This window comes from Onychostoma macrolepis, chromosome 18 (genome assembly GCF_012432095.1).
Source record: "Onychostoma macrolepis isolate SWU-2019 chromosome 18, ASM1243209v1, whole genome shotgun sequence".
NCBI classification, from domain to species: domain Eukaryota; kingdom Metazoa; phylum Chordata; class Actinopteri; order Cypriniformes; family Cyprinidae; genus Onychostoma; species Onychostoma macrolepis.
Genome location: NC_081172.1, coordinates 12437280 through 12454803, shown reverse-complemented (window position 1 = coordinate 12454803; position 17524 = coordinate 12437280). Strand labels below are relative to the sequence as shown.

At 39.1% G+C, this 17524-nt stretch overlaps 1 protein-coding gene across 1 annotated transcript in view; it reads left to right on the top strand.

The window, feature by feature from the left end:
• The window catches only part of cttnbp2 (cortactin binding protein 2), a 51014-nt gene that overhangs the window by 15425 nt on the left and 18065 nt on the right, over positions 1-17524 (top strand). Inside the window, exons 3-4 of the mRNA XM_058751101.1 lie at positions 12618-12842; positions 15431-16877. Coding sequence (XP_058607084.1) covers positions 12618-12842; positions 15431-16877 — 1672 coding nt within the window. The remainder of the gene's footprint in view (positions 1-12617; positions 12843-15430; positions 16878-17524) is intronic.

The following is a 17524-nucleotide window of genomic DNA, read 5'->3' as shown; positions in this document are numbered from 1 at the left end:
ACCAGTTTTAGCGTTCCAGCAGTGCCTGTCGATCTAGTGGCGAAAATACACTGAAACCCTCTCAAGTTCTGTTTCAATGACTCTGTGGGAGAAAACCCCACCATCCCCCAACCAACCCCCTACCAAACCCTCATGCATTCAGCAGTGTTAAATAATTAAAGGATGTATGCCTTTCTTATATAATGACGTCGCTATAAATACTCCTCATATGTGGGAATTTCTGTGGAGGATGGGTTTTGAGAAAATAGGCTCTTTCCTTGTAGTCAATCATGAGTTGTTGATGTTTAGTTTTTATATTAAAGGGATAGTTCACCCAAAAATGAAAGTTCTGTCATTAATTACTCACCCTCATGTCATTCCAAACCCGTAAGACCTTCGTTCATCTTCAGAACACAAATGAAGATATTTTTGATCAAATCTGAGAGCTCTATGACCCTCCATAGACAGCAATGCAACTGCAATGTTCCCAGGTCCAGAAACATAGCAAGGACATCGGTAAAATAGTCCATGGGACATCAGTGGTTCAACCGTAATTTTACGAAGCTACGAGAATACTTTTTGTGTGCAAAGAAAACAATGTAAACAACTGATTATGTTGATTACGTTCTGGAGTACTCTCCAAAATGGCGGAAGACGGTAACTCTGGGAGAAGAATTGTTGAATAAATTGTTATTATTGTTTTCTTTGTGCACAAAAAGTATTCTCGTAGCTTTGAGGCCCACAATATATATATATATATATATTTTGTGGGCCTCTGTCTCTTAATGTGAAGGTGATTTCTGTACTGCTGCCCCATGCACTGTTACCCATGAGTACACTGTATACACCTCTTTCTCAGCCAGTCAGCAGGTGTCTTGGTTTATGTGTGGAGTGTACAGCTGTGGCATGTGGTTTAATCTTCCTAAGTGCATCCTGTAAGGAAGTTAATGTATGGTTTTGTTTGTGTGAAAACCTCAATGTATGCTTAACAAGCACTTGTCATTATAGCACATTGGGGTTACTTATCTTTGCCTTTCTCTTGTGACTTGATGATTCACTCATTTGTGGCAACAGCTTCTGAGCCAATCTCTTCAAAGAATCCAAAGAATCTTTTTTTTTCTCTGCTGTAAATGCCAGTGAGCCACTGCTGTGACCTGTTTATGTAAGAGCTCCTTGCGGAGCTGAACTCGAATGTTTGAGCTGTGTTGCTTTGACTTTGACAGGAAGGAAAAATCAGGGTTGGTCGTGATTCATTGCTTCACATTGTACACAGTACGGAAAAATGCCCTAAGTGGTACATTTATGTAACATATGGGAACATTGTGTGTGCTTGAGCATGTGTATGTGTATATAATGTGTTTATTCCAGGTCAAATAAATTCACCCATATCTTTAAATACGGCTGAGTCTAACCCCATCTCTGTTGCTTATCCATACAGAAGATGTCAGGCTGCATTTGGGATATATGCTGCAAAAGCATGAGTGGATTTCCATAAGTGAATCCCAAAGGCAGGTTAGTTTCTGTGTGTGTGAGTGTTTCACATCAGAGTAAAGCAGCGCCTTGAGCTTAATATGAATCTGACTCAAAAGTGAGTATGTATGTGGGAGTATGACAGTTCCTCTTCACTTCATGAGCAGTGCTGTACCGTTTCTATATTACATCCGTGTCCTGTTATTTTGATGTCAACTTTAATTCCTGCCAGTAGGGATCAAGTTTGCGTCACCATTTTTCCTTTGGTTTGACATTCCCTGCTGGATAGTTTTTATGGACAGCTTCTAATTAAAAGTGCAGGATTTCCTCATTGCCTGAATTGTTTGTTATCGATTTTGTCTCTGACTCTATCAGTTCTGCTTCACTCAGCAGCGTCTCATTAATTCGATTGGTACTTTCAATAGAAATTTGACAAACGGTACAATGTTGTTTACTCAGCCACAGGCTTTATTTTGCTTGAACAGATGTCATGAGAATAATATTTCTATTACATCCTCATATACTCAGAGGTAAGCTGATAGCAAACCTACTGAAGAAACAGCAGAAACCAGCCAAATGTCCTGATACAAGCTACAAACAAGGTCAAAAATTCACTTTTTTATGACACCTGCCAATAGCAAAGTGCAGGTGAATTAAGCAACCAATACATTTCTGACCATCTGTCTGAACATACTGTAGCTGACAATACAATTTTTGATTACATAAGTCAATTAAATATATAGTAACACTTTTTTAGAGACCAAATCTCACTATCAAGCAGCATTCATAATACTAGCTTTTTGGCTATTTACTTATAAAGCACATATTAATTAACATTATTAGTAAGCAGCATATTAGGAGTTTATTAAGGCAAAGTCTTAGTTAATAGTGAGAAATGTACTTTTAAAATAAAGTGTGGCCAGAAATATTAAATGTAAATATATTACAAGTTTATGGTATAATTTAATGTTTTTGAAAGAAGTCTCTTATGCTGGCTAAGGCTGCATTTATTTGATCAAAAACAGTAATATTCTGAAATATTACAGTATAAAATAACATTTCTGTTTTAATATAATTTAAAATGTAAATTATTCCTTTGATGGCACTTACTCAGAAATCATTCCAAAATGCTGATTTGATGCTCAAGAAACATTTATTATTTTCAACGTTGAAACAGTTGTGCTTCTTAATGTTTTTGTAGATTTTTTTTCGGATTCTGTTTTCTAGGATTCTTTGATTAATAGAAAGTTCAAAAGAACAGCATTTAGTTAAAATATAAAATATTTCTAAAACATTCTAAATGTCATTTTAAGGCAACCTTGCTGAATTTTTAAAAACACTTTCATGTAAATGACACATTTGATGTTGCATGTTAAGTTTTTACCTTAGACACTAAGGGTTATACTCTGTGGGTCATGTGATCTGACCAGGGCTCAAAATTGTGGCTTGTATGAGAGGGTACATGACAGATGGTGGTTGGTATTGGGGGTTTTCAGATGGGGGTGGGATGGTCTGTAGGGACCACTTGGTTGCCCAGATTCTCTCTCCCCCTGTGGACCCAATCCTCTCCCTTTCCCCCCACCCCCGAACAGAAACCCTTAAACCTTTAGTGCCCTATTTTTCTTCCGAAACGAATAATGTACAGGCCTATACCATATGCTGTTCCACCTCATCGTCAATATGGAGCCATTCAATCTGTCTCAGAAAACTGAAAATGTTCAGAGCCTGTAAGTCACGAGCATTCAGAGTCTCTCCAACTGTGAATATTGTGTTTTACTCTGATGTGACTGTCACAAGACTAAATTTCTTCTCCGTTCCTCTCTTCCTCTCCATCAGCTCGATGCCTTTTGATCTCACATTTGGGTTAGGAGAGCTGCGGAAGTCCTTGGCCCACAAAGCCAGCTCTGTGTTGATCTAATTGAAAGGCCCCTTGTGAGAGTCTTTGGACGCACACTCACATTCAAACAGAAGCGACACAGAAAAAGCACTTTCTCACACAGAAATGTCTTACTCATGGGTTAACCTTACTAGTCAGTGTAATATGCCTGAGGGCATCTGCTGGAAGATGACGGCAGATTTTTAGGTTTATGGCTCACATTGAGACACTTGAATTGGCATCAGTTTGGTGGAAGTGACTTGATACTGTACCTTTCAGAAAAGAAAAGGCAAATAAAAAAGCCCCAAAAATGTGAAGTGCTTTGTATTATTTGCAATTAGTAGATAACTGTTATTGCAAATATCTGTGATGGGTTTGTTATGGTGCGGATTCCATATATTGCCTCTTTCTCACCTTGTTTCCCACCATTTCAGTCATCCCCTGTCACTCCCATCAAACAGTCTTTGTCCTGCTGTCTCTCTCTGCTCATTTTCAGCATCTCTTCCCCTTTGGCGGTGTGCCTTGGACCCTTCACTCAGCCAGCGCGTGCCTGTAAAGGTTAATGCTAATAATACCAGAGACCTGCCTGAACTCCACCAGGAGTCCTGTGTACACAGTTTAAGCTCAAGACCTGGCAGAAAGTGTCTGTGAAGTTTCAACAGGGTTTCTTGTCTTATTCAGCCTCTAGAAACCCAGACCGATTAGGACACAGCTATACAAATAAACTTGACTTGACATTTAATGGGCAATAAGTTTTTCCCTGCTTCCTCTCCAGTCCACCTGGACCATTTGGATGCCAGAAAAAAATGAGTCATTCACAAATCACCATGATTTTGACACACATTAGCATATGCCTGCCTAAATTAAAGAGATGGTTCACACAAAAATAAAAAGTCTGTAATTTACTCACCTTCATGTTGTTCCAAACCTGTACAACTTTCTTCTGCAGAACACAAAGAAGATACTTTGAAGAGTGTGATAGCCAGCGTTTTGGTTACCACAGACTTCCAAAAAAACTTTTCTCAATATACACTACTTTCTCACTATACACTATAAGTGTCTTCTGCTCACCAAACCTGCATTTATTTGATCCAAAGTACAGCAAAAACAGTAAAAGTTTGAAAACGTTTTACTATTTAAAATAACTGCTTTCTATTTGAATATATTTTCAAATGTAATTTATTCCTGTGATCAATGCTAAATTTTCAGCATCATTACTCCAGTCTTCGGTGTCACATGATCCTTCTAAAATCATTCTAATATGCTGATTTGCTGTTCAAGAGTAAATTTTTTCAGGATTCTTTGATGAATAGAAAGATCAAAAGATCAGCATTCATCTGAAATAAAAAGCTTTTGTAACATTATACACTATGCCATTCAAATTCATTTTTTGGGGGCGGGGGTTATAGAAATTAATACTTTTAGCAAGGTTACTTTAAATTGATCAGAAGTGATGGTAGAGTGATGATACACTTATAATGTTACAAAAGATTTCTATTTCAGATAAATGCTGTTCTTGTGAACTTTCTATTCATCAAAGAAACCTGAAAAAATTCTGTTCAGCTGTTTTCAACATAATAATAATAATAAATGTTTTTGAGCAGCAAATCAGAATATTAGAATGATATCTGAAGGATCATGTGACTGGGGAAATGATGCAAAAAATTCAGCTTTGAAATCACAGGAATAAATAAAATTTTAAAATATATTCAAATAGAAAACAGTTATTTTAAATGGTAAAAATATTTCAAAATTTTACTGTTTTTGTTGTACTTTGGAATGGATCAAATAAATGCAGGCTTGGTGAGCAGAAGAGACTTCTTTAAAAAACATAAAAAATCTTACTGCTCAAAAACTTTTGACTGGTAGTGTATATTCTTTTATGTTCTTTTTTTAAAGAAAGAAAATATTTCCATGTACAGTAACTTCCATATAACTTTTTTTCTTCTGTACAATGGAAATCAGTGGGCTCCAATGTTGTTTGGTTCCCAACAATGTTCACTTTTTTGTGTGTGTGTGTGTGTGTGTGTGTGTGTGTGTTCCGCAGAAGAAAGAATTCTATCTGGTTTCGAATGACATGAGTAAACAATGATGGAATTTTCATTTTAAGGTGAACTATTCCTTTTAAATTGAGAGTGAAAATGGTCATTACAACCATAAATTACATAAATTACAACCTTGAATAAAATTGTAAGTGGGCTTCCAAGAAAAAAACTGTAAAAGTATAGGATAGGGCCCTTTTAATATTCTTGTAATTTTGGTAAGTTACATTTTGGCCTAAAAGTGAGGGGTTTTACCCTGTAGCTATCATAATAAATTGCTCTGCGGTAAAGTAGAAATTTATGCCTAATGTCCTAAAAGATTGGAATTTCTTTCTACAGTATAATAGAGTGACAACTAAATCATGGCCTTGTTATAACTATCTAAAGCTTTAGTATCAGTATTAGTAGATGTGCTTTGTGCAAAGCAGCTTTGTTCTGATTTTCCACAATTAATAATTATGTCAGTCAGACGTAACTCTTCTTTGTTGTTTTATGGCTAGTTTCTTTCACCACAGCCTCATCTTTACTCTTAATACCACGCAATGTGTTGAATGTTGCTCCTGACCCCCGTGATCCATGATGGACAGATAAAGTAGTTCATAAGGAGGAGGAGGGACGGCACAGCCTCTGTGATTATAGAAGAGATTTGTGAAAGCCTAGAGGAAAGTGCCAGATGGCTGAGAATCTCAAAGCCCTCCATTCTCTATCTGCCATGACACACAGACATTTCTCCCGCCTCCAGACTCCCATCTCTTTAGATCTCTCGCTCTCTCTCTTGCTCTCAGTCTTTCCCTCAACCCCCTCCTCACTCTCTTTTCTTCTAGACTTTGCAATGTTTACTAGCTCCTTCACAGTTGTTGGTCAGAATAACAGGAGTATGTTTTAATTTCCTCTGTTTCTCTTTCTGCTGTGCTCATGCTGTTCTTCCTGGGTCATTCCTACTCTAAAGTACATTTTCATATCTCTGTGAAATATTATACTGGATAGCTTAAAATATTAAACTTAGGCATTTTAAAGATGGAAATCATATTAGTTTACATGCAGTAGTGCTGGGCGGTATGACCAAAAATGTATATCACGGTATTTTTCAAAATTATACCGGTTTCACGGTATATGACGGTATTTATTTTTTTCATGCATGATCGGGTGTTAACCACATTTTCTACTGATTGAGAGAGAAAAAACTGCAGTAGATTGACTTAGAATGCCCTATTTTACTGTCACGATGAGCGAATATTGTAGAAAATTCCACACTAAATAGTGACTAAACACGACCCATTAATACATGTTAACCAGGAGTCATTCTCATTTATAATCGCGACATCTGATAAAATCAACATGCATCTAACGTTATACTAAAGAGCGGCTATGCGGTGGTTTTGGCTATATTACTTTTTTGTCTCATGCAGCGCACTGCCTGCGTCTGAGTAAACAACAACAAAAAAAGTGCATAATATTAACAGACGAACTATGCTCATATATATCATTCCAAACAGTCGCGGTACGGCCAAATGAATGCGGTGCTTCTCTGCTGCTCGCTGCACAGAACAGACGCAGAGAGACGCGACGCTGCGCTGGGAGTCAGATCTCGCGCTCGCGGGGCAGCACTGGCGACATCTTCCAACTGAACCATAGCTAAGGTTTATCCAAAACATTCGCTAGGTTTGTCAGTTTGTATATTCTATGGAAAAAAAGCCGCTAAAAGGGTCTGAAAGTTGCTAAATATAGTGCTAAAGTCACGCTCGTGTGTGAGACGCGGGAGCTGGTGGCGGCGCGCGGTGGATATTGTGGATGAGTTCTTCTGTGTCATCACGTTCTACTAGTTCTACAGCTTCAGAACACGCTTAGTAACACATACAGCTGTGTTCTTGCCACAATGCAATAGTGAAGAGACCCCTCTCAAACAGTGTGTCGCGTTCCGAACGTTATTTAAATAACACCGGTATTGCGGTATTTTAAAAATTCATATCATAAGAAAAATAAACACCGGTATTCGGTATGAACCGGTATACCGCCCAGCACTAACATGCAGCATCATTTCTAGTGGGAAAACAACAGCATTGTTAAGTATTAGCAATGGATCTGATAGATTATGTTGTTTTGTAACCTTAGGGGGTTTTTCCACTCTAAAACCTTTCGTCCAGTTTGATAATATTAGAGAAATTGGTACGGAAGTCATTTTTTCTGGCATTCCAGAAGGTAAAATTTAAGGTAAAGGTACTTTTAAGAGAAATTCCCAATCCACAAGGATTGCGAAGGTGAATCATTCCTTTCCACTTGATCATAATTCTGTAGTGGACCGTGGTGTAATGTTCAGTCTTTTTGAAACATCATCCATCCATGTACATTCCTTTGATTTGAGGCTGTCTCCAATTTTTCTCACCCACTTCCTTTTGTTTTCCACTTATATGGCAGACTGCACTCATAATGAAATAAGCCTGGTCCAGCACTCCTCTGTCTCTTCGTGTTAAGTGGACTGAAAGCAACTCAGTTAGAGAACTTTTATGCCCTTGAAAGCCGTGATACTTAGCAGAAGTAAACTGATCCTGACACTTGCAATGAGAGTCATCCATCTCGGGGATTGCATGTGTATGTGTGTGTGTTTGTACATCTGTAGGTTGATTATTTCCTTCTATGGTTAGGCAATAGTTGGCCATTAGCCTCTAGGTATGTGTTGCTTTGTGCTCTTTGCATGGTTCCTTCTGCTTCCACTACACAGACTGTGTTAAACAGGGACACCCTGTAGAGAGTAAATTTGTAGATTATCTCTCCCATTTGATCTGCTTGTTCGTTTTATAGCATTACTTATCCAGGACTAGTGTAGATCAGCCCTGTGGGTTGCCTGACACTGAGCATGTTTTGTGAGGACAGACTCACTTGTAATGTTCTTGTAATCATTTAACATCATCTTTGTCTTACACTGTAAAACATATGAAATTTATGTTAAAAAACTGCATCTTTGGATGCCAGAACTTTACTATAAAACATATGGTAGCAACAGTTTTACAAATGTAACTTAAAGGGATAGTTCACCCAAAAATGAAAATGTGAGGTTTATCTGCTTACCCTCAGGGCATCCAAGATGTAGGTGACTTTGTTTCTTCAGTAGAACACAAACGAAGATTCTTAACTCAAACCGTTGCAGTCTGTCAGTCCTATAATGCAAGTCAATGGGCACACAATCTTTGAGAGTAAAAAAACATGCACAGGCAAATCCAAATTAAACCCTGCGGCTCGTGACGATACAATGATGTCCTAAGACACGAAACGATCGGTTTGTGTGAGAAACTGAACAGTATTTTTATCATTTTTTTACCTCTAATACACCACTATGTCCAACTGCCCTGAGCGCGTGCACGGCATCCGGTGCGTGACGTCTGTATGTGCTCTGGCGTAGTTTACGCAATTTGAAAAGTCAACACTCCCGGATGAGTTCACGCAAGCAATCGTAATCTTTTAGGTTTAAGTCGGATTGAACAATCAGGATAAGCGCAGGTAATTACCATTTTGATTAGCCGTCATACCCACAATCTCTGTGCACTGTGTAAACAATGAGTGACGTATATGCGCGACAGATCGCTTCTGGCGCTTGCGTAAACTACGCCAGAGCACATACAGACGTCATGCACCGGATGTCGTGTACACGCTCAGGGCAGTTGGACATAGTGGTGTATTAGAGGTAAAAAAATGATAAAAATACTGTTCAGTTTCTCACACAAACCGATCGTTTCGTGTCTTAGGACATCATTGTATCGTCACGAGCCGCAGGATTTAATTTGGATTTGTCTGTGCATGTTTTTTTTACTCTCAAAGATTGTGTGCCCATTGACTTGCATTATAGGACTGACAGACTGCAACGGTTTGAGTTAAGAATCTTCGTTTGTGTTCTACTGAAGAAACAAAGTCACCTACATCTTGGATGCTCTGGGGGTAAGCAGATAAACATCACATTTTCATTTTTGGGTGAACTATCCCTTTAAATGTGACTATTACAAAAAAATTAATAATGTAAATAATCTAAAAAAAAAAAATTAAAAAAACAGAGCATTACCTGATGTAATGTTAATACACCAAAATATTATAATATATTATGTACCTTTACAATAAAGTGACAACCACTATAAAAAGACAGGTGATAAAGAAAACCACACGATCACCAAATGATCATGACCACATCACCATTCATGACAACAAACATGACACTAAATAATGCAATAAACATTAATTTAACAACCTATGAGACAACATAAAATCCTAAACTAAGAATATACAATTAAATGAAAAACCATCAAATGTGAAGGAATTCTGGGTAGGGTTGCAAAGGGGCGGAAAATTTCCAGTAAATTTCCGGACATTTTCCGGAAACTTTTCATGGGAACTTTGTCTGGGGAACTTTGGAAATATTCCAAGTTTGAAATTTACCAGGAATTTATGGGAATTTTGGGGAATTTATGGGAATTAATTGGAAATTTGGGGAAATTTATAAAACTGTATCATATACAAACATAAATATAACCTTTTTTTTTTTATCATAGGCTCACATGCATGCAAACTAATACAACTTTTAAAAATTTCATTTTTGGAATTTTTGGGGGGAAGCTGTGATGCTTTTTTCAGGATTTATTGATGAATAAAAACTTATGAACAGTTTATTCAAAATAGAAATATTTTCTTTGCTACTACTTTTTTATTAATTTAACACATCCTTGTTGAATAAAAGTATTAATTAATTGTGTGTATTGTTAAAAAAGGATTTCTATTTTAAATAAATGTTTTTTTTTAACTCTTTATTTATCAAAGAATCCTGAAAAAAAGAATCACAGATAATAATAATAATAAAAAATATTAAGCTGCACAACTGTTTCCAAAATTGATAATAAATAAGCATATTAGAATGATGTCTGAAGAATCATGTGACACTGGAGACTGGAGTAATGATGTTCAAAATTCAGCTTTGCATCACAGAAATACATTATATTTTAAAGTGTATTACAACAGAAAACCATTATTTTAAATTGTAATACTGGCAATACTGCACAATATTACTGTTTATTTTCTGTATTTTTGATCAAATAAATGAAGGCTTGATGAGCAAAAGATATGCAATGTTTAAAAACATTAAAAATAGTAATGTGTCCAAACTTTTTACCAGTACTGCACTTTTGTATGATAACAGAAAACCTGCTAGCAGAAGGAGCATCACGGCTTGAGCTATATAGCACATACCTCATAAACTGTCTAGCTACTGTATAAACACTTTTTGGTATTTACTAGGTAAACGTGAATCCCATAGATGAAATATATTTAGAATATCAAAACTTAGATGTAATCTTTGGGCTCAAATGCAGAAAGTGCGGCTTCAGAGAAAATGGAGGGGAATCCCCCTCTTAGGTGACTAGAGGGGATTGTGTGTGTTGTTTTATTATTATCTCACCTAAATGTTTGTTCAGTCAGTGTATTGTTTTTACTATGGTATAGCCTAATTTAGTTGCACAGTATATTACACACAGCACAAGGAAGTTTTAAACAATTTTTTGTAATATTCATGTAATTTATATAAATACTTAACAAGATGGACATTTTGATATTTTGTGTGCAGGATTTAAGAAATGATCTGTGCATGTAATGGTAGATAAGCACAGTGCATGTAGGGGGTGTGGCCTCAATAGCCCTGCAGTAAGCAGTGTGCTGTGTGCGATTGAGCAATGTGTAGAGTAGAAATTAAACTGAAATTGCATTAAATATGGTTGTTTTAACCAAGATTGTGCTGCAAGATTTTGTTCTCAACTACATTTAAGTTAATTTAATTTCCAGTTTATTCCCCTTAATGGTGGTGGTTGAGGAGAGACCCCCCCACATGATTGTAAAGCGCTTTGGGTGTATTGCAATACACAATAAAGCGCTATATAAAAATGCCTCATTCATTCATTAATTCCCGTTAATTCCCATATATTCCCCTTAATTCCCATGGAAAGTTTCCAGTCTTGAAAATTCCCGGAATTTTGCAACCCTAATTCTGGGAATGTCAGTTTGCATTTTTTCCCACTGTAAAATTACACGAAAAATCCTATCTACTGCAGCTTTTCACTGAATATAGTAAGGGAACTTGCTGTTGAACAGTTAACAGGTTCTTACAGTAGCAATTTCACAGTCTTTTATAATTTAAATATATTATTTTTTACAGAATTTTCCTTGCATTGTGATGAAGATGCATCTTTCAGACCACGGCAGATGTAACCAGTTAGGCTCTTGACCCAAGTTACAGTTAACATGGTTTGCTATGCCCCTGAATCTGTGTAGCATCTCCTTGCAGTGAAATACAGCATCACTCATCTGAGTTGACTTGTGTCAAGGAAAACATCTCATTTGTGGGGCGTTATGACAGGGTTGGCCCTTTGCTGACCCTCCTGAGATGACCAGCTGGTCTTGATGCGGCCTAAGTGAACCTCAGGCTTAATGATCACCCCTGAAGAAGTGCTAACCTGCTCTCTGTGTGAGTGTGCATGTTTGAGTGTGAGGATGTATTAAGTGGTTTATGTGTGCATCAGAGAGTAAAAGAGCACAAAGGCTTCTTTTGTTAGTAATGTTCACCTTAATTAATCGTACACAATTGTTTGTGCACTAAAGTTCCCAAGACGGAAATACCCACAAGATCACGAGCGAGGTTGGAGACTTGCATGTCTCTAGGCCAAAGCACATTAAGTCAGCAAGACATTTCTTCTCAACCACCACTTACTGTACATGCGTCACCAAGGGAACATAATGTGTAATAATTGCTCTGTGTTATTTCACAATGATTTGCCAGCATCCCACAGGCAACACATTGGTATCATAATGATGCTAGGATTTGTATTTACCTCTTGACCTCCTAAAGTGTCTCATTTCCTATGTTTACATGCACAAGAATATTCAAATATTGATAGGAATTTGGTCTCTTTCCTATTTATGCAAGCACTATGTAAATTATTTGCCATAGCAAAATTAAGCCAGTTTTTGCTACTCGAAATAGGACTGCTGAACAGAACAGCTTGCATACTGTGTTACTGTAATGATCAAAATTGATTAACTTTATTCAGAATATACACCGTAACTGAATATTTAAATGTATGTGTCCAAACAAGGGCGATTTTGAAATTACATACAGATAGTTGTGAACATGCAAAGCTATTAAAAATACAGTCTTAACCAGAAAATGGACATGATGTTCCTATAAATAAGCTCACCAATCTATTGTCTTATTTTCTTCATAGGCTCGTAGGAAAGAAGTGTTCCTGCAGGAACGCTATGGACAGTTCAGTCTGACGGACCCATTCCTTGCCCTGCAGAGGGACTTTGAGTCAGAGACGGGGTCAAAGGACCGCAGGCCTGTTAGCGCGAATCCCATTACTGTGCTGGAAGCTGTTATGGCCCATTGCCGTAAGATGCAGGAGAGGATGTCTGCCCAGCTTTCGGCTGCTGAGAGCAGACAGAAGAGGGTAAGACCTCAAATTGTGTGTTTAATTGTGTATGTATATATGTTTAACAGGGCAAGACTACAGAAAGGATTGTGTGTGAATTATTCAAAGAGTATTTGCATATTCTATCTGAAATAAGTCCTCCTTTCCTGTAGGATTACCTTGATGTGATTAAGTTTGCTGTCAGAGGTATGCTGCAGTGTTCCTAGTTATTCTCGGAATATACTCTAGTATGTAATGCGTACACCTGTGTATGTGTCTTTTTAGGGGGTGTGTAGTAATGTGTCTACATCAGCTGCGCTGATACTGTTCTGGCACAAATAGTGACATGAAATCAAGACTTGAAGGAAAAATCCAATTTTTCTAACCTCCACGTAAGCATAGTACATGTCAGAAAACAGTAAGAAAGAGAGTCCCAGACAAGGAGACCAATGATGGTGTAAAAAGAAGAGGAGGAGGTGTTAGAGAAGGAGAGAAATGGATGCTAAGCTCTAAAACATTCTGCCAAACACATTTGTAAATCTATATCTCACAATTTGAGCTATTGCTACGAAGAATACAAGCTACACGATATCAAAGCTGGCCTTGAACTTTAAAAGCAGGGCCGTTTCTAGCCATTTTGACGCCCTAGGCGAAATCCCTATTAGCCCCCACCCCCACCCAAACAAGATAATTAAGATTACATACAAAATAACACAAAACTGATTATGTAAACACTCAAATCTTAAATGACAACATTGATACATATACAAATTATATTTGTATATAGGTTATATATAATTTCTTTTTCAGACATCAGTTTCTTGTCACATTCAGATTGGTTGTCATAGTAACGACACTAATCTGAACACATTAGGCCTATTTGTAAATTGACTGTTAAGATAAAACATTTTGCACAGTTTATTATCTGTGATACCATTATAGCCACTGGATGCAATTAATTTTATTACATTTGGATTTGGATACATGTTTAGATATTATCAATGGCTACTTTTTGACTTTATCTGTTTTTTGTTCAATTGTTTTGTTGTTGTTGTGTCAGTTATTGAATTATTATTTCAGTCAAACCTATAAAACCCTTTATTACCCCAAACTTCATAGGCCTATAAAAGCCTGATCAGTAACATAAAAGTAATCAGAATGCAGCTACTTGTTATTTTATTACTCGTGAACTTCCCCTTTAAATAACGTGATGCTCTGCCCTCTATATGTATGACAGCACATTCATTTGTTTATAATTTTAATTTTTGGAAGCGAATTAATTGATTCAGCATTTCGACGCTTCCAAAATCCAAATGCAAACTTTGCATGCAACAATCAGAGGCAGCAATTGACAGCGCTCTGATCTAATGGAATATAGGCATGTCAGAATGACAGTACTATAGCCCAATGATGTTGGGGGATCCAGCAGGGGCGGAAAATATTTCAGGGTGTCCGTGCCACTCTTGATCACAAGCCTGTTAAAATGTAGTGGCAGTGTGTGCGCTCATTGGCGCCCCCTCCAGCTGGTGGCGCTCTAGGCGACCGCCTAGCTTGCCTATGCCTAGAAACGGTACTGCTTCCAAGTGACCCCTGGCCCATCACTGCACACCATTTCTGCAGACCAGATATCAGCTGTGTCCACCATCTCAGTGGCTTCAGCGATATTTTAGGATAGGCCCATTATATATAACAAGATACAGTTTATATATAGGTACATAGCATGCATATTTACATGTTACACTGACACTGAGAGAACTGAGCTATCTGTTCCAATAATAAACATTTGTGCTTGGTTGTTATGGTGACAGTTCTCTTATTGCATTGGTACTATTGTTAAATGTAACAGCTCTTATATATAGTACTAGTCACAATGAGGAAATGTTAAATAATGTTTATGAATAGAATAAACATACAGTAGCTATATGTTATCACAGTGATTTCTGTCTGTTTCTAGCCACTGTGCCTAATATTTTCTCATTATTTCTGAGCAAGTATTAATTTATTCATAGGCTAAGCAGCTCAAATCTGTAAATAAAGCCTGAACTCTTATCTGTAACATGTAGTGTGAATAAGAGCTAATTGGTCATCTTTGTTTCCTGCAAGTAGTGTATTGCAGCAGTTGATGGTAGTAGTGTGTTCCCTATTTTGATATTAAATTTTCATATTAAAAGAAGCTGATACCTCTGAGGTCAAACTACTATCAAACATGATTGATGTGATCATCTCAGCCAGTAACTTAGCACATGAGTACTGATCCCTTGACCTACTTTACAAAGATACAACTAATTAAGCCAGTCTCCAAAATAGACATTGGGGTTTATTAATAGATTTATTTTTTAAATGTGTGGTTTATAAAACATAGAAAAACACTACAACTGATAAATTAATGCAAACGCTTTATTAGTGGAGCTTAGACATAAGCAGAAAGTTATTTAAGGTTAACACAGAGTGACCTCTGATTTCAGGACATTTTCTCCAAGTTTCGTTGTACTAGATTTTAAAGTTAATTTTCTCATTGTCCAATGGACTGACAAACCTTTAATTGTTTAATAATCAGTGTCTTGCTTTATGTGTGTGTTATCTACTCTCTGCGAGTCTCACGTTTGCCCTGCTGCTGCTGTGTCTAGCTTGAAATGGAGAAACTGCAGCTGCAGAGCCTGGAGCAGGAACACAGAAAGCTGTCGGCTCAGCTGAAGGATGAGCGAGAGAAAAACAAACACGTGGTGATGTCACTGGTGCATGAATGCAAACAGCTAGCTGCTCGTGTGGTCGAAGAGAACCAACGCTTTGAGGAGCTCTCGTCCCGCACTGAGCATGAAGGCCGCTCCGTGGGACGACTGGAGGAAGAACTGGCATCCGAACGGCGTCGTAGCCAACAGATGGAAGCGGAGATGGAGAAACAGCTGGCCGAGTTTGACACAGAGCGAGAGCAGCTACGGTCCAGGCTTAGCCGTGAGGAGATGCGTGCTGCAGAGCTGCGAGCTGAAAGTGAGAATCTCCGCCAGCAGGTGGAGCAGCTAAGAACTGAGCGATGCAAAGACGTCCCACCACTGCCTTCTGCCCCAGCATCTGCCCCAGTCAAACCCAAGACTGTCGCATCTGTGGCTGTGGGCACTGAAGCCACTGTCTGCAAGACTGCCTCCTCTCAGACAGATGCACCACTGGAAAATGAAGGGGCTAAGAAGGTGCCACTTTCCATCCCCGTCAAGCCTACAGGTTCCACCTATGCTAGCATGAACCTACCTAAGACTTCCAGTGTGGGGCGGGGGCTACACCACGGGAGCTCTCAGGCAGAAAATGGAGGAGAGGGCCAAACGCATGCGCATGGCTCACATTCACCTAGTGTCTCTGCTACCTTGCCGACTGGGGTCAGTCCACGTGTCCAGGCGGCCCGTTACAAATTCCAACCCTCTGCTTCGGAGCACGACCAAAATGGAACCGCAAACCAGAGCCCCCCTTCCCGCGATCTGTCCCCCACAAATCGAGACAACTTTGCAGCCAAACAGCAGGCACGCCACACAGTCACACAGGTTCTCTCCCGATTTACAAGCCCTCCAGCAGGGGGGGCCCCTGCAGCCCTTCGCCCCGGTCTGCCACACTCCGCATCTGAGGGAGGACCGTTCACTGGCCGTTTGGGCCACCCCCAGATAGGCATTAAATCACCAACTGTGGCCCGCATCGACCGGGGTAACCCACCTCCCATCCCACCAAAAAAACCAGGACTGTCCCAGACACCGTCCCCTCCACACCCACCAATCAAAGTAGTAGGTGAAGTCAGCAGGTCCCCAGGAACAGGACTGGGGGTGGGCCTTGCCAAATCAACTGCCACCCCTCAGCTTCCACCAAAGCCCTCCTTAGATTTGGGCGGTACAGTCCCAGCCTTGACTGCGTCACAGGTGGGTGCTTCCTGTACTGGCTGGCCGTGGGGGTCGCAGCCAACAGCAGCATGTGTGGAGTGTCCCCCTGTCACCACCTCCTCCACAGCTACCATTGTCAGTAGCCCCTCCATAAACCCACCTAGTCTTCCGTCCCATAGCCCCCAGCACCCGGGCAGCCCCCTGGCAGCAGCATCAGGTAAAAGGGTGCTCCATTCTTCACCCTTGCTTTCACTGCTTTTCCTCTCTACTTCCCTGCTTTTCCATACTTGATGTATTCTTCAGTAAGTCCTAGCAGAGGAGGACATAGACTTGGAGAAATCAAGAGAGGAGTATTCATACACTACTAGGGTGACCTGCCGGGTGAAATGCAGTACTTCAAAGCAACCAAGAATATTTGTAAGATTCTTGAGTGCACCTACCCATGTCAGGACAGGTTCTTGACCTCACGAAAGCACTTTTAGATACAAATAGTTCAGGTTGACCCTCTCTTGAAAAAGCAGGTCTCTAGGGGTCTTTCCTGTAACCCATTCTGAAGCTGATGCCAGAGGCTGCTCTATCCCCTTTCCTCCCATTGACCTACAGCATGGTTCTGCCTGTCCTATGTTCCACCACTAACCTGTTTCCCACAATGTCTTATACTAACCACTCCACCGTGTCCATGCCACCATCTGTTTCTTTGTTTCACCAACTGTAGAGAAACTTGAAACCTGTGAATGTGGTGTCGTTCTCTGCATTTTTAATGTTTAATTCCATTGTTTCAAAGATATTCCTAGACAACTAAACCAATATAATTGTATTTGTCAAGATCTTGTACTTAAATATTCCTAAATATGTCTCTCTGCA